Source organism: Symphodus melops, assembly GCF_947650265.1.
Source record: "Symphodus melops genome assembly, chromosome: 4".
NCBI classification, from domain to species: Eukaryota; Metazoa; Chordata; class Actinopteri; order Labriformes; family Labridae; genus Symphodus; species Symphodus melops.
This window is the reverse complement of record NC_136694.1, coordinates 10886328-10904693: the sequence shown is the minus strand read 5'-3', so window position 1 is coordinate 10904693 and position 18366 is coordinate 10886328. Positions and strand designations below refer to the sequence as shown.

The 18366-nt window shown below is 39.7% G+C and overlaps 1 protein-coding gene across 1 annotated transcript in view; it reads right to left on the bottom strand.

The window, feature by feature from the left end:
- tafa4b (TAFA chemokine like family member 4b) overlaps window positions 1-18366 on the bottom strand; it is a 34567-nt gene that overhangs the window by 4390 nt on the left and 11811 nt on the right. The window contains exons 2-4 of the mRNA XM_079342323.1: window positions 16699-16865; window positions 15540-15655; window positions 8492-8647 (exon numbers count right to left, since the gene is read on the bottom strand). Of these exons, the coding sequence (XP_079198449.1) occupies window positions 8492-8647; window positions 15540-15654 (271 nt within the window). The 5' untranslated portion in view covers window position 15655; window positions 16699-16865. The remainder of the gene's footprint in view (window positions 1-8491; window positions 8648-15539; window positions 15656-16698; window positions 16866-18366) is intronic.

Sequence of the window (18366 nt, the reverse complement as noted above, 5' to 3'; positions counted from 1 at the left end):
TCTGACCCACTGTCTAGACAGAAGACAACTCGACAGCTGAGAATAACTCAATTCCCTTTCTCCGAACTCATCATCCATCCACCCTTCCGTCTCAAGTGTGGACGCAGGGAGGAATAAAAGAGTGCACCCATTTCTCCAAAATCATTAAACTGGTGGATTGATGATGTTTTGAAGTTTGTTTGTTTTTTTAACCTTCAGAGACTATTGTTTCTAACAAAGAGAGGAGATAAGGTGGCATTGGAAGGGAAAAAAAAGTCTTTCAACTACAAAACACTACAGAAGAGGAGGAAGATCTCGCCAAATAATAGGTGTTCACTGAAAAAGACATCTTTGTAGTAAGGGAAATGAGTCGTGGTTTGAAGTAAGAGAGGCAGAGCTTGAGATTGGAAGGGAAATGAGAGGATGCAAAGAAAAGAGAAGATGAAACAGAGAACATAGAACAGGTGAGTTAAGACACTGAAAATGGGTGGAGAACAGGCTGTACAAGTCCAAAGACAAACAGAGAGAGCAGAAGAAACCCAACATGCCAAGTCACCAAAAAACACAGCAGTCACAGGGCATAATGTCGAACACATTGTTATGATGCATGAGCTCAGTGGAAGCGAGTGGTTCTAAAAACCAATGGCTGTGTAATGCTCGTTAATGTGGTCATTATGGTGTCGACGACCGTGCTTTACACTGTGAGAGTGTTATTTAGAGCTAATGGGCATGGCCTGTGAGTGCTACCATGGAGTAAGTGTTCGCTGCAGCTTATCTCATGTTGTATTGGGAGGGCGGGTCAGCTAAGCATCTGCCTGTCAAGTCAGACATTAGCAGTCGCAGGTGTATGGCCTGTGATGTCATGCATGGTTTAGTTGCATGTTGACAGCACTTACAGACAGGGCTCTACAGGTCGAAGATAAAGAGATTACAGAGGCACTTAGTGTGCCTGTAGTAGTTAATTCTGAGATCATCACCTTTGGGACTATTTTGTTTCTATGCCCTACTTATAGTGAATGTGGAGGCAGTTGGTAGGTTCTGGTTTGGCTGGATGTGATGCCTTCACGGTAAGCTATTGTACAGCTGGCCTACTTCCAGTACATTTAGTCCCTTTTGCATTTCACACAAGCAATTTTTCTTGATACAACCAATGACCGCTTCAAACTAAAACTAGTACACATCAGACACCATAAATCTTGGTCAAACATAGAAAACTGTGTTAAATCACAAATTGTCAGATTTCACACTGAACTTTTCTGAACAACATCAGGTTAATAAATAAGCTCTAAAGATGCAAGTTGTCAAAAATCTATATTTTTTGCACAGCTAATGGTATCCTTACTGAGGGTTATATTTATTCTACAGAAATGCAAGTTTAAGGGATCCTCATATTGCAAAAGAAATGGAGTAAATCAGCAAATTTGCCAACCTTTTTGACTATGAATTTTTTATCACTTTCTGCTTCCTCTCAACAACACTTTCCAATGACCTAAATGCACAAGTTGGTCATTATTCACAGTGACACTAGCAAATGCTTAAAGGGCATAAAGAAAACTTGAAAAGCAATACTAGCTCAAATGGATGAGCCAATAATATATTTTTTGGCTTTCCACCTCTGCACCTACAGTCAACGTGAACATGATTCACCTACAATTTATTTGACATAGACCAGGATGCATACAATCAAGGAAATGTGTGTATAACACATGGAGTACCTCTATTCTGATTGGATCAGTCCCATTAACATATCGAGAACGTGATACTGCTAATTAAAAAGGTTTACAGCTCATACATTTCATCACAGTTCCTCTCAGCTCATTACAAAAGAATCTCTGCACAAAATGGCGTCCTTTTAAGTTCGCTCAAACTTTCAGCGCTGGCACAGCTGTGGGCAAACGTCTAGACATAGCTTTGCTTTAGGTGCAGGTGATTAGGCAACACGAGGGACTGAGGCGGTGTTATTCCCCAAGTTCTCTTGTACTCTATGGGGTTCTCTAAATAAGGTCTGCGGGGGTTCTGTGCTACGAGGCTACTTACAGCCCTGTCTCTCCTCCTACTGATCACTGCACGTCAATCTAACACAAACACGATAAATGTCAGTCACTGTTATGCGAGTTGTGGATGCAGCTTTTTTATTTTTGTTTGTGTATGAGAGCAAGTATGTCAGCTTCTATGAGCCAACACAGCTGCTATCTATTTCCTCCTGCTTTGCCTTGTGGATTGTCATTGTAATGTTTGTGACATCAAGTGGACAAAAGTGAAACTGCAGGCTCCCTGTGTTTATTCTCTGATTTTTCAAGATCACAAAGTGTGTTTATTGTTAAGAAACCTGCAACTACATCTAAAGCCAATGTATGATATTAGATGTACTTGTTGTTTGAGAGTGTGTGCCGTACTCCTGTGCTTTTGCTTTGATAGCATCTCTTTATGTAGTGGTGGTGCGGGTGTATCATTTTTATCACAAACATACACAACAATTAAGTTTGCGCCACACTTAGTTTTGGTATAGCTCAAATGCATGTTGAAGGGTCTTGAAGGGTCTTTCATCATCAAGGGTCCCCATCATCCCTTTCATCTCAAGTTACTTTAGTCATGTGAAAGAATAATAGATCATCCATTGATACAGTCTATAAACCCGATCACAACATCTCTTATTGTGTCAATCAAATGTAGCTTGTTTGACGTACAGCACGGCAGTCTAATACAATCTGGGCACTTGTGCGCAAGTCTGCCTGAGTATTTCCCATTAATACTTCACAAAGGCACTCACTCAATGGAGCAACACAAAGTGCAATAGGTATTTTACTCTCACTTTGTATCTGCATGTGTCTTTCAATATGTGTAGAGCCTGTTGTGCACATCTAGAGCCCTTTGTGTGTGTTTGATGTACATGTGTGCACTCCCCACCGCGCAGTGCAGTGTCAGGCGTGAAAGCAAAATCACAGACCATCCTGTGGACCTGCTCCCTGACCATTAATATTTCAAGAGAGTATGATGCACCTACACACACACACACACACACACACACACTCAAACAGACATGAACAATAGCCAACTCACGAAGAAGAAGTTTGGGATGGACCCAGAGGTATGGATACCCTAAGGCATTGTAACTGTTCCACTCAGTGATCCTGCAGTGTGTACGCAGTTGGAGAGGAGCATCCATCTCTTTCTAGAATGATTTACTAACACACTGTATCTCTGTTGGCACAGCTCACACAGCAATGTCAACACACCCAGATACGCTTGACAAGAAAACAAAAGTGGAAAAATGCACAGAAAAGGATAATGCACGGTGAAGGGTTACAAACACAGAGACCAGATTTTTTAAAAATGACAGAAGCGTGACATTATGGAGCAGAGTTTACAGTGAACAACAGCAGATAGATGTGTTTGAAACACCTTACTACATCTATCCAGCCAGTAATGAAATACAATTTTTTTTTTGTCACAGAGCGCAACGAATCAAACACCAAACTGATTCCACAATTGAGTTGATTTCTACGCTCTCTGACTGTCTCCATAACCGATACAATTTTACAAAAGAAAGTGTTAGAGGATTAAAAGTCATTTTTACCTCCATTTTTGAACTTAGTAAACTCCAGAGTGGGTGTTACTTTGGTTATCACTTAAATCTCTATATCTAGTCTGTTGAATGGTTGCAGTTACAAGTTACTAATCAAATTGATCGTTTAACAACAGGTAAACAAGTCAACAAAACTAAATGTGTTCATGTATCACGAACAACATTAAAAGGCTCCTTAAATGTAATGTCATCAATGATCAAACTCTTTCTGAGACAATACCTTTGGATATGGAACTACTAAATTGTGACGCCCACATACTTTTCATGTATAGTGTTGAATAAAGAAATACAATAAGTAAATAAAGATTACCATTTCCAGAGTGTTATACATGGCTTTATCGTATAATTTGAATGAGTAAATCTAAATAAATTTTCACAACACTACCATCACTAATTCTTTAAGAATATAAATTCTCATTAATGGTGAGTAAAAGTAATTTTGTTGAATGGAGTTGACTTGAAAAGTTAGTCTCACAGTAATGGGTTCAACATAGAGCAGCCAGTAATGGGCCTGCTGCCATTGACTCCTCTTTCAGTCATCATCAATAATGTAACTCCATTTACTCTACAGCTTCTCTACAAAGGCTACTGAGAGGAGTTTGTCTCTTTCCATCAGTGCTCAAGCCTTAAAAGGTGAGAGTAGAATGTGTGTGTGTGTGTGTGTGTGTGTGTGTGTGTAGGTGTGTGTGTGTGTTTGTGTGTGTGTGTGTGTGTGTGTGTGTGTGAGTCTGTGCTCGTGTGCGTGTGTGCGTGTGCATAATACAGCGTTTTGGTGGGGTGAGATATTTTCTAACTGAGAATCAGAGGTCAAGTGTGACTCATGAGGTTAGAGCTGCTGATTGCTGGATTCGTACATGAGAGGTGTTAGGAGAGATCTGCAAAGGAAATTAGAAAACCTTATGACTGGTGTGATGGGAGCACAAAGGTGTGTGTGTGTGTGTGTGTGTGTGTGTGTGTGTGTGTGTGTGTGTGTGTGTGTGCATGCATCTGTGTGTGTGTGAGAGAGAGAGAGCGCAAGATAAATAAAAAGTGATTTGTTCTTACAAAAGAAAGTTTACCATTGTTTGACTTTGAGTAAAAACTGTCAGTCTTTTATCTCCTCATCAGTGTAATTCTTCATGATTAACAAACTATTGCAAGTGTTGAAGCAAACAAAAGAACAAAAGCACCTTTTAGAATTAACCTGTTCTAATAGGTTATCAAAGTTTCATATGATCCTTTATTTATCCCAACGTCCATCACAAAGCCAATCATCTTTGCTATGGTTCCCTGATTTTATCATTATCAAGCAATTGTTCCCTCCGAGGAACTCATCAAAGAGGTTAAACTACAAATCTACTCTTTCACTGGGAGAAAATTGTACTGAAACAAACTTGCAGGTATGTTTGTAACAGAGTTATTTAAATGGGAAAAGCACCGTCTACTGGCCACATTCAGGAACAGCAGCTGAATGATGGTGGAGGGAGTTTGGTTGTGATTTCTTCATATGGAGGTTGCTCAGACAGTTTGAGTACATGCCTGGAGCACAGGAAGTCAGGCACCATTCACACTTGAATGAAAACTCAGAAGAGTTGTTTGTTTCATTTCAAATCAAACAAGTGCAGGTGCAGGGCTCAAATAATAAATAAGAATAGGTTACGTTAATCGAAACAAATGTTTTTATTCAGGAAGATTGTTAACAGAAAAGACCTATCTGACGTAATAGTTTATCTTATAGCAAAGTTACACTTCTTATACGCTCATAGGACTTGATTATGAATAATGCATCTCTTCTGTCTCTGAAGTCCAAGAGCACTGCTGTGAAATACACACACACGCCACAATTGATTTCCTATGTTCTATAGCTGTGTCTGGTGCCGAATGTATTTCTGAACAATTCTAATAAAATTTCTGACAAAACTGGGAGTTTCCTCTCTCTTGGGAGTCTAATTGACTTTCACTTGCATAACGTATCATTACTTTGTAGGATAGCAAAGTCTGTGGTGAGTGAATTTTTTTAACACTACGATAAACATGAACAGTATGTTTAAATCTGTACTTTGTGCGTAATGGATATACTGTAGATTGTCACTATCAAATAAAAGTCAGATCTGAATGCTTTCCCACCCTCTTGGTTTGTATATTTTTATAATGAGTAACATATTAATCTTGACAACATGTAGGCTGAGTTATTCTTCTTATCATATTACTAAATTGTATTTTCTTTGTCAGTTGTTTCCTCTTTATTCACTTGCCATCAGGGCAATGATGTGCAGATAAAGGTTTTCGTTAAAAACATGCAAACCAAAGACTGAAAATCCACAATCTGAACAAAACATCAACTCATCTTTGCCTGCACAGGACCCTCAAAGTCGGTATTCTGTCTTGTTATGTTTTAGTCAGTCAGATCTGTGTGAGTGGGTTCAGTCTCAATCACCCCCACCCTTCTGTTAACTGACCTTAACAGTTTGACTAACCTCTGAGCTTCGGAGAATGGGCACTTGTTCTGCTCTCATATGGGAACACTATGTATTTTGCTCTGGTAGGGGGTTAATACAGCGAGATTGGATCGACTTGGCTGACACTGTGTGTGTGTTTGTGATATCAGCAGAGCGTCAGTGGATGATAGGGGTCAGTGACACGGCTTGTTTCTTGCTGGGCAGAAGCTCGCAGAGCAGAAAAAAACGTCTGGAAATAAGGTCTATGAAAACGACCCGAAGGTTTCGTCTGTCTATCATCAACACACTCCCACACAGCACGGATGTAGGCGCACAAACAGACGGTACAAGATGAACAGCATAATGACTTGATGTAGGCTTTTGTCCTACAACCTCTTTATTGCATATGCTTGACTTATCATATTGTTTATATTAGGGGTGGGGACTTTCACGTGTTAATTACGATCAATTAATTACAAGAAAATAATGTGTTAAATTTTTTTAACGCATTTAATCACAGTTAACTTATCGCTAGCTTCGCCACAAGTATAAACAAGTAGCGTTTGCAGCCTAAACTCGACCAAATGACTGTCTATTGGACCAAAATTAGTAATTCAACGTCTGATAAACTTACATATTCTGTCACGAAATTGATTGCTCTGGACTGTAGACCACTATTGGTGGTAGAAGAAGAGGGTTTAGAAAATGTGCTAAAGGTAGCAACGTATGATCCAATTTTCCAGCTGCTGTGCAGAAAAACTATTTCAAAGAAGCTCAGCTTTATGAAACTGAGAAGCAAGTAAAAGTGCAAGTATTGCATTCATGCATCCACCAAAATCCATTTAGATTGAGAAGTGTTACTTTTTAGGGCAAATATTGTGATGCACTTAAAATGCGATTAATTTCAATTCATTAATTGGAAAGCCCCGAGTTAATTTGTTAAAAAAATTTAATCAAGTTCCACCCCTAGTTTATACATAACTTCATTATTGACAGACTGAAGTTAATAGTTTCAACAAGGTGGTTTCTAGTCTCCATGGGTTCAATGTCCTCACATTTAAAAAGAGATAATGAAAAAACATTTTCTCTATCGCCATCTGTAATATTCATAACGGCCTCAACTAGATATTAAATGGAGAGCTGCGCCAAATGAAATCGGGTCTTTTAACTGTAGTGCAAATTTAAAGTCTCAAGACAGAGGCAGTCATGGTCGACAGCTGTCTGACATTGGGTTCTTCTATTATACAACACAGAATACAAAAAGAGGCGCGAGCACACCGGTGACTGGTCTTCTACTTCCTGCTTTAGATACTTGAGCCTCACATGTTACACAGTTTCTTGTCGACATGATGAAACTTGTGGGACTAAAAGGGCTCAGAAATGCTGTTTGATTTCATGGCTTTCCTATTCAGAAAGCTACAGTGTGTGCCTTTTAAAATAAGGTTTAAATCACTATTACGGATTTGTATGATTATAAAAAAGGGGACCATAAGGGCCTCTTTTCATCATCTCATATCTCAAAAGATTTTATTTCTTTGATGTTGACTCATCCTCTTCCTGTCTCCCCCTATGAGCATGTGTTCTTCTATTAGCTTTGCTGAGAATGTCAGAAAGGCCAGGTGTCATTTTTTTCTATCAATGTATTCCCTTTCCTAACCACCTGGGCGGCTGTGGCTCAGTTGGAGTTCACATCAAAGTTGTCCGATGTGTTCTTGGGCCCGACACTTAACCCTGCTGCTTTGGTGGCAGAGTATGAATGGATTACTGTTGTTCATCACTTTTGATAAGAGTGTCTGCTAAGTGAATTGTAACATTGTATTGTAACCTTTAGAAGGTTAAGCTCAGTTAATCTTTAATAGATGAACGGTTTTTCCTTTTCTCTGCCATAAAAACGATCAATCGTCACACATGATTTGACCTTTCAGCAATCTAAAATAAAGTGCAACCTCTTAGTCTTTCTGCGGTTGACTTGTTTATTTATGTTACTAAATTAATCTGGTAATGATTTGTTTTAGGAGGGAGGTCGAATGTAGTGCTTTTAATGATGCAGGCAGATTAAAGACAACCTCTTTGACTTTGAATCTTGACATGAACATGCTGAGCAGCTCAGAGCTGTCCAAGCCTATAAAAACAGATTCCTTAAAATGATTAAAGTTTTACAAAATATCAGACACCTTGTTGTGGGAAAGTGTTCAAAAGAGATGCAAAGGCTGTCTCAAATATTGTCTTTGTTTTAATCCATCACAATTTTTGGCTTGAATATCAATCTGACTTCAGTTGTCATCTTGCTACAGTAAAATCTTGCAGCTGGTTTATGCAGAAGATGTACATGTATATAGAACAAACGTAACCTAAATACTACATGAGTAACATTTAAAAGATTATGATGACAACGTGTGCCTGCTGTTAAAAAACTCTAACTAGTTTCCATAAATGTAGATGACAGCCCATTCTTTATATGATCATTTAAATCTTGCCACTGAAAAACCAAAGGTGGTGCAGTTTTTACCTTCCACACAGGAGGGTCTGGCGTTGGTGGTGCCAGCGACCTGCCCAGGAAAACAGGAACATTTGACGGTTTGAGAGCGCTCCTCAATCTTATTCTTGTTACAGCAGCGATGGTTAGCCACCACCTCACATGTCCCCTGCTTCACCTGGTACGAGACTGAAACAGACAGAGGAAAAAAAGCAGAAAGGGTTTGGGTTTTTTTTTTTAGCTCAAAATTATTCCACTGATGTTATAGCTTATTGGTGTTTACTCCAAAACAATTGAGTTTAAATTCAAATTACTTTGAGCTGCAAAAACAATCAAAAATACACCTCAACAACTCCTCAGAGGAATAAACAAATCTGCAGAATTATTTGCTTTTGTATAAACTCTTCAATTTATTCCAGTCTCACACTCTCGCATTCATTAGTTGTACTTTGCTTTTATTCTCAGCCCAGTGCCATAATTAACTTAGAGACAGAAGCAGCTCTAATGTTATCAATGTGAGCTGCCCCTGAATGTGGGGGGAGTAGTGCAAGACACAAAGAGTATGGTACTTTATATCTGTATTTATGTTAGAAAGACTCAGAAACCTTTGCACTTTCATCCACACATTTTTGCATTGTTTGTTTTCAGTCTGTGCGTATGTCTGATTCCTTTATTCCTGATTCTGGTAGTTATATTTATATGAGGATAAGTGTCACACAAACAACATCTAATCTCCCTTAATTGTCTGCACAATTGAAGGGTGGACGTTGGTCTGCTTAATAAATACATTGTCTTGACAATAATTGGAGAGAGGGACGCGCCTAACTTAGAGTGATTTTGAACACAAACCTTTCTCCCCAGTGGCTTCATATGCACTGTAGGTGAGTGTGAAGTTACTAAAAACAATTGCTTTGAACCTGAATTATATAGCCTCAAACACTAATTGTATCCTATCTGTTCATATGGGAACTGTGTTTTGTTTTGTGATTATAGAATATCGATTAAAAGATAAATGCGGCTTCATGCCCATTGTGGAATCTTGCAGGGACAGGTGTGTGCAGACTTCTGAAGCATGTGTTGGTGTATAGTCTGTTCATACGAAATACAGCAGCGTGTGGGTGCTGCAAGGATAGCGTGTGAATAGGCTTATGTAAATGTAATGCAGTGTGTTCTGCATAATGTGTATGCTAATGTTACATTTCACTCGGCACATTAAACCCATGAACCTCTTAGGAGGAGGGTTTTGTAGCCACCTAAAAGAAAACCTGTCGAGCACAAATGTTGTGCAAAATGTTTAGTATATCTAATCTTTGCTCATGGCTTCGGTACAGACACCAGCTGCCTTATCTTTCGCTCCCAAAGCTTGTCGCACACTCCTGAGAGTCTCTGGCATGGTTTCCAGAGCAAAGCAAACCCTGCTGGCGACATTACTACCTATAAGCCTCTTTACAGCCCTGGAAAACCCTTGGTTATACTGTACCATAAGCCCAGATTTCGTTTATGTACGTGACTTTACCCAGACTCCAAAACTTTTCACGCTCAGCTGAATGAGATTTTCAGGCAGACACAGAGATGCACACACACAAATAGCTGTACACACACACAAACACAGTGTGCACACACACTACAGAAGGTTCCATTTCTGCAGGCCATGGCCTCTCTCATCCTTTCTGATTTAAAGTTTGTTTGTTCTCTTCTCCAGAGAGCCCCATCAATGATCCCAGGCTCTCTGAGGGCGCCCCTTCGCTATCATCCCTCCACTTTCATTTCCCTCACTCCTCTGTCTGAGGCTCTCATGAGACTGAAGCAGCTGCCGTATAACCTCCTCACACACGCACATCAACACACACTCATGCACAAGCACATACAACCTATATCTATTGATAAGAACCTTAGATTTAATAAAACGGCACAGAAGTAAGTGGGATTATAAATATCTGCGCAGCTGTAATTAGAGCAGAAATAATCAGAATGAAAGCACAGCGTAACAATGTAAATTAATGAAAGTATAATTGAAACAGCATCAACTTGCCTTTATTTTAATCAGCCTTGCGCCCTCTCTGATTATCATTACTCTGTACTGAGAATTAATTCTATTGTTAGAGCAGAGACTTGGTGTGTCAATCGGCTGCCCTCGTCTCAGAAACAGGCAGCTTGTTAGTGAGAAGGAAAGAGAGAGAGAGAGAGAGAGAGAGAGAGAGAGAGAGACAAACAGGTGAAGGAGAAGGGGTGTCAGGGAACAAAGAGTGGATCGCCTCCTGCTAGTATAATGAGGTCAGCAGGTTCACAGGTCTCCTCTCTTTAGTGCTTACATCAGGCCTGGGCTGAGGCTGTTTGCTTTAAAGGTTTCCATGCACTGAACTTCATTTATGCAACTTTTTTGCGTCCATCAGACCTTGTATGATAATTTAACCTTAAAAACTGTGAATTCAGGCTTGCATAGGACTGTCTAAGGAGAAGCCAACATTTCTTATTTCTGTTTTCAAGGTTAAAAGACATCAGTGTTCCTTCAGCAGCAATGATGATGTGCTCGAAAAGACCAATATACCTGAATGATCTGTGCAAACTACAGCAGACGTAGATGAATTCCTCAACATGTTGACAGTGTTTCAGTTTCACTTATCACAAATGTGCTTCTGTTTCCCCCCTTATAAGAATACAGAGTTCAGTCAAAATCGATGTAGGCTAATGAGGGAAAGAAGAAAAAAACACTGTTTGAACATTTACAAAAACATTCACACAATTTTGGATCTTTTAGCAATGCTCCCCTCGGATTCTCTGAATGTAATGTTGGATATTGTAGAGCATCAATTGACGAATGTCACTGTTGCGTTAGTTGTGCCTGACAGAACATAGATATAGCTGAAGCCTTTCATATTTGCTTTTACAATAATCAGTTAAGCTAAGCTTGCTACTGACTCTAGGTCCTGTATTTAGCAGCTGCATTGGGCTGAATCCTAAACTGAATAAAATAACACAGATTATACCATCATGCTAATGTTCAGTTGGGGTAGTGAATTGAAAGCCAGGCCAAACAACGGCTGGATGTTAACCAGCAAACCCAATGTTGTTCGCTAAGATTCAGGAGTCAACAGCATGTTGTTTGTATCATGGATCCATCATGGTTCTTTAATTCCCCGCCCCCAAATCCTTGAAATACAACATATTGAAGAGATATTTCAAACAATTGTATACTGGTAAAATGATTAGTGCATGATTTTCTGTGAATGTTAAATATGACAAATGCAATTTATAGCATTGCTGACGTTTCACTCTTGGCTGTAGAAATTAAAGGAATGACAGGTTTCTTGTTTTTTGAGTTTCATCAAAGACAAATATCTCCACAAAGGGTGAATTGATTCTTTTTTTACCATTCAAAGTGGATTTTATCCCGAATTGTTCTTTGTTTTAATTAGAATATCCTGTACAGATGTCTTACAATGTCAGAGAAATATGATCATGGGACATCTGAACTCGCATACTGTAGGAATGACCCAAAGTTGATCAACAGCTAGCAGTATCAGAAGACATCAGTAGTGGTCTTGAGTGCAGACTTAAGTACTGCTGCTTGACTGTGAGTCCTCTCGGTTTTGTCATCTTCCCAGTTCAGAGAGCTGCTGCCTCTCGCCCCTCATCTGCTTAAGATTCATGTGCGGAGCAGTCAGCCTCCAGCTATAACACATAATAACAGTGTATCTAATGTCTCAGTGTTGCCTCTAAACCATTTTGTTATGGCCTTTTCAATGTAATAGAGTCCTGCAAACACTAAGATGAAAAGACTTCTTGAGCAGAGGTAAATGCTTCTGTCCCCGCGATAGGCAGTAGGAGAGGTAGGGAGGTGGGGGGTGGCAACAGTAGCTGGGCAGCCAACAAACCTAGATACCTTGAACTGATGGGTTAGTCAGGCGATTGATGTAGTCTGACAGACACGGGCATTGTGAGCATTGTGCAATTTATCAAAAAGCTGTGTCTTTCCCCTGTCAATACCTGACAAGCATGTCTGCCGCTATGTAAGGCCAGATATCTCGCAAAATCTGTCAGAGGTGGCAAAGTCGATTTAGAGGGGACACACTCCAGAAAGAGAGTTGTAAGTTTTAAAAGAGTAAGAAATGATTAGTTTAGTGGATATAGATGGGGAGAAACGTTGGATTTCTTCACGTATCATTTTGGATCAACATTTTTGTTACTAGGTCACAGAATCCCTTTCATTATTTGCTCTATAATCAATCGCTGCCCCTCCCCACCCTCCTTCATTGTCCTCACTTGGTCCCTCTCCTTCCTCCTCTCACCCAGATCCTACACATCACATCAATCACTCTGACATTATCAGCATTTAACAGGCCCAAAGGCTTTACGGTAATTAGCGTAACAGGTCCCTGGTATACGGCTGAATACTCCTTTGCAACAAATCTATTCCTAATAAAAAAAAAACTTGCTCTCTATAGGGCCATGCCGTGCAGTGTTTTTTTCAAGAGTCATCTTAAAAGCAGCCAGAAAACACAAACTGTTGTGTCTGATGCTTAAATATTAATGGTTACAGAAGCACACAGTTGTGTTTTCAAAAAGCTTGCTTAATTTTAAGTGCATGAGTATGAGATGAACCTTGACAGACACTATTGTCATGCAGAAAGAGCATGAGACAATGAGGGCACACAAGGTCCTTGAATTCACTCAATGAATTCATGCAGAAATGTATCTTTTTAAGAATTTAAAATATCACTTGAACCATGGATTAGCAGTTTGGCATTGAAGCCGAAAGAAATCGGTTATGTTTATTTGAACAAGCTGTGGAAAGTTGCCATCAACACTAATAGATTTTGCAGAATGAAGTATATCACTTGAGCTGCTGGTCCAAGATAATTAAATTTAAAAAATTCAAACAAGAAAAGAAAATCCGCTTAATGATATTCTTGCATGAAATTCAATTATCAGAATACAGGAGAATGTGACACAGACCTCTGAAAGCATGATCAATCATTTCACTAGCACAAAATGCAGTTTGAAAAAAAAAGCATTTCAAGTTGGAGTGACTAATTATTTGTGTAGGATTACCTTGACAGCTCCTGGAACGCTATATCATGTGTATCCTGCTTATGAATTTCTCAGTGTGACTGAGGTGAAATACAGTTAAAGAGTAAATAGTTAAGCATAAATGATCTTAGGGCTGAGCCAAGGTATTTTCTGCTGCATGTTTTACATAGCTTTCATAATTTGCTACACAGTCTGGTTCTATTTGTGAGAGGGCCAACAGTGAAAATGCCTGAAGTGTAATGAATACTTTCATTTTTTTGCTATTTTTATTGGAATACTCCAACCTGTAGTTTATCTTATCATTTATTCAAACGTTTTTTTAAAAATTAATTCAATCAGAGTCCAGGGACCATCAGAGGTCAATAAGGGGGTTAAAGGGTCCAAAGTTAAGAGAGGAATCACTTATTTCCTTTATAATAATAGCTTTATCTTTAAGGAACACAACGACAGAATGTGACACTTGTGGTCAGAATATCATTCACTTTCTGTGATAAAAAAAAAAAAATCTACAATTATTCTTAGATCGTGATCTGTGGTATAATTTGTCAATTTAGGTGTTGATATATAATAAACGGTTTTAGCAATACATCAACACATCAAATTCAATTCACATTTCTTGCTGCTTATAAACAACATTCACACATCATACCTACACTGCTGTGGCACTGATCTCCCAAAAATATTTGTTATCCCTTACATGGCACTGAAAAGTTATCAGTGCTTGTTTGTTGTTGCAAAGGGGTCTGCAGGTCAAATTAACAAAGGAGCCTTTATAAAATGTACATACTTCCAGAGAAGTATTTTTTGACCTCTAGAGCCATCATGTGGCAGTAAATGGTACATCACCAACTATGCCTCACTGATGTGCCAACATAGCAGCAGTAAAAACTCTAAGAACACGTAGAAAACACGGAAAAATGTATCCAGCAGTCATAATGAAAACCAATTATTTTTTAGCCTCAAACAACAATGTGTATATAAGTGTGTCATGTTGGTATTCACAGCCAACAGGTCTTAAACTTCTACCAATTAGAGTAAACCCTCTCATAAGAAATGTAGTCAGTTTGAGAGCGACTCATCTTGTCTCACAGCCAGAGAGAAATAAGAAGGGGGCGGGCATTCATGCTGACCTTCACAATACACAGGGCCTGCAATTAGCGGTGTCCCTGCCGTAAGCATGCTGCCTCCTCTCCGTCAAAAGGAAACTAATACAATCACTTAGTGCACAGGCTGATGCTGGCAGCATTTCTGTGGCACGTAAAGGTCACTTTGCAAAACAGGAGCTGTGAGAGGACAGAAAAACCAAGAGATAATTAAGGAAATTGTCATAATTAAGAGCAAGCAAGAGGTGGCTTGGGAGTCGCTAACAAGTCAAGGCACAACATGCTGTGACTCAGCACAACTGACCATGCACAGCTCGATAAACTAAAAACAATGTCTTGGTCATTCTTTGGTTCCCTGCATCCAAGGGTTCAGGAAATTAATAACAGAGAGTAAATGTATTTTTTTCAGAGATTTACTGGTGAAAAACTGAAGCGCTGCTTTGGTTGAAGGGATAACACAATGCATATTAATGTAAGCCCTGGCAATTATAAGCCTGAGGATTAGAGGTCATGAGAGCCTTTGTGGCCTACGGTTCCACATGAGACGTGCTTCCTATTCTATAGTAATACTAACTTACTAAGAATTAGGCCGCTTCAAAACGACAGCAACATCCATGAAAGTGCTCTGAAAAGATCAGATCACACCCACGCTGATCTCTATTTGTGTTGACAGCTTGTGACAGCTTAAGTGCCATTTGTATCTAGACGGGCTCAATCAGTCAAACCTTGGCGTGTTTGCATCCAAGCCCAAAACGAGGTCCTGTCTAGATTACATTATGTCAAAGTCGAGCATGGGGGCGAATTGTCCTGGCTTAGCCTCCCTCCTGCAGGATGGGGATGAGTCAGTCAGACACAGGCTCATGGAACATGTGTTTTACCCTTACAGTGACAGTGTAATTAACCTCTCGGAGTGCTGAAAGGAGGTTGCAGAGCAAGAGCTGGTGTACCTGTCGGTCCCCGATGGTTACGGTTGCCAGCAGACAACGGGTCAACGCAGAGCATCAGAAAGGCAACGAGGTAGGCCACCTGCAAAGGCCAAGCTGACCTCCCCCACAGTTTCATCCTGCGAGAGTGAGAGCGGGAAATAAGGGGAGTGGAGGACATGATTAGGGTATGAGAGGAGGTCTACATAAAGACAGAAGGCAAAGGAGCGAGGCAAACAAAAAGTATTGCTTTGAGGTGAGATAATAGAAGTCAGAGGGAAAAAAATGACAAGCAGCAGAACAGAGTTGACCTGAAGAAATTATTCTGCAGATGCAAATATTGTCTGTAAATTTCACCTACTAGAGCTATAAGTTTGCATCAGTGCCAGTGAACAATCAAAAAAAGATGAACTCATACAATTTGGAAGAAGCCAATTAAATTAATTTAGTTGGTGTCAGGTGAGAGCGAAAAATAAAGCTGAGCCAAGCTATATTCATATGTGGATTAAAACCACCACTAATTATAGCTTTATCATTGACTGTTACAGAAATTGTATTCTTGATTAAATGATTCATCATTTGTCAATCGCATGCCAAAAATGAACAAGTCATCCATCACAACCCTTTGCCAAAGTAAAAAGTTTAGTAAGTCAATTGTTTAATTTGTTGGACCAACATTTTCAAAGATAATCCATGACTAATATAAAGTGTATAGTTAAGTATCGCAGCTAGCATGTTTGCTAAATAAATCACTGAAACAATCAATTATCGTGATAGTTGCTGATTAGTTTTCAGTGAAGCATTTCAGCTCTGTGGCTCTTTGGACATTCATATCGATGAAATGACATCTGATTAATGGAATAAATCAATCAACCAAAAATGAATACCAAGCAGTTGCGGTACTCCATCAATCCTTTAAGATGATTTCAGCACTATGACTGGGTTTTGCATATGTTCATGTTTTCTGTTTTATGTCTATCTGTTCAAATATCTTTGAAAAAAAAAAACCCAATGCTGTCAGCTTGTCTTTTGGAGCTTCTAGAAATATTATTTCATTTCCTTTGTTTGCATTTTCTTGAGAAAACAAAAATCATTCAGACAATCTAATAAGAAAGTAAAAAATCATGCCCTTGTGCAATATGTTTTCCTCCTTAATGTGACTCTGCACAGGCTGTGGTCTCACCTGTTGGTTGTCTCTATCTTCTCTTATCTCTCTTCCCCTCAGCAGCTCCTCTATGGACAGGTTGTACAGGCCATGGCTGCATCCAGTCACTGCTCGGCCATCCTCTTCCTCCTCTTCTACCTATTTCTCCTGCTTCTCCTTCTCCTCACCTCAAACAGAAGAAGCCCCTGGAGAGAAGAGGTACAAAGACACTTGGTCAGAGAGGCTTGCCTGCCCCGGGGTTCCTCAGTGGCCTCCAATGGCCTTGTATGACGGTTTTTACTTGAACACACCTGACAAACATGCACACACACACACACACACACACACACATGCACACGCACACACAGTGGTAGAGATGTGAAGGCCTACATTCTGTCAGATCCATTGTTTACAATGGCTTCACCTACCCCAAGGCAGAATGTGATCCCCACTCTAGATACATGCATCTCTTCCGATGTGTTTCTCACTCTCCTGCTAACACTCACACACACAAACCCACCCACACCTGCATACATATTTGAAATACACACAATGACTGGCACATCAGACATAGGAACACACATGACATTAAAAACATGCAGCTCCATAGATCAAGCATTTGCAGCTGATCAAATAATTAAACAAATTTAAACCCAAGTTCTTACTTTATACACACCCAAGCACACGCACAAACACACACACACACACACACACACACACACACACACACACACACACAAACACACACCCACACAAGCATACACGAACTCACTTGCAAAGTATTTGCATGGTAAAATCAAACAGTGTAGGGTGAGAGAATAAAGACTACCTTATAAATGATGAGTGACAACTTCGGATGCGTGTGCACTTCTAAATATAATCACACACACAGGTAGGCTACAGAGTCAATTATCATCCCGGCAAAAGTGCGTGTCAGCCAGTCTGTCAACACACCTCTCTTGACAAAGGAATTTACTCTGCAATCTAAATGAAAGACAACAGATTCACATTACAACCAAAATGCTCTCCCCTCCTCGAACCTTCATTATTCATCATCACTCATTGATATGTAGCTCAGACCGCTGCTGTGCTCAGGAACTTCCTAGGAGCATGTGTCAGCTCTTACCAGGCCGATAGCTCCGCTAAGCAAAACAGTGTAGTACCACTGCCCCCTGGTGGGCAATAAACGAACTGCAACATCCGTGATGAGTGGAGGAAAGATGCAGTACAGTACTGAAGATACGTTTCACTTCTAAAGAGACAAAATAGCAGGCCAGTAAAAATAGACAGAGATGCAGGTCAGAGAAAAAACAAACAAACAAGATCAGAGGTGGACTGCATAAAAAGACAAGGTGAACAGATAAGAAATAGGAATTTAGTGTGGATGAAGGAAAAAATACACATTTTGGAAAAGGGGAAATGAATGCAAGAATTAAGTGGTGATTTCAATATATATAATAAACGATATTATGTTAGCAGACTAGTTCACAAATGTGTGAAAAGTAGGCTTTGATTTACTGATTGCTTCTCCTGCAGAGACGCAAACAAGTTATAGTGAAGTGAAGCCTTGCACTTGCATTGACATGGACAGCAATCACACATTGGTGCCGGATAAATTTGCATTTGTGTGGATTTGTTTGAATATTTCTAACTGTGTGCCCATGCGTGTGTGTGTGTGTGTGTGTGTGTGTGTGTATGTGTGTATGT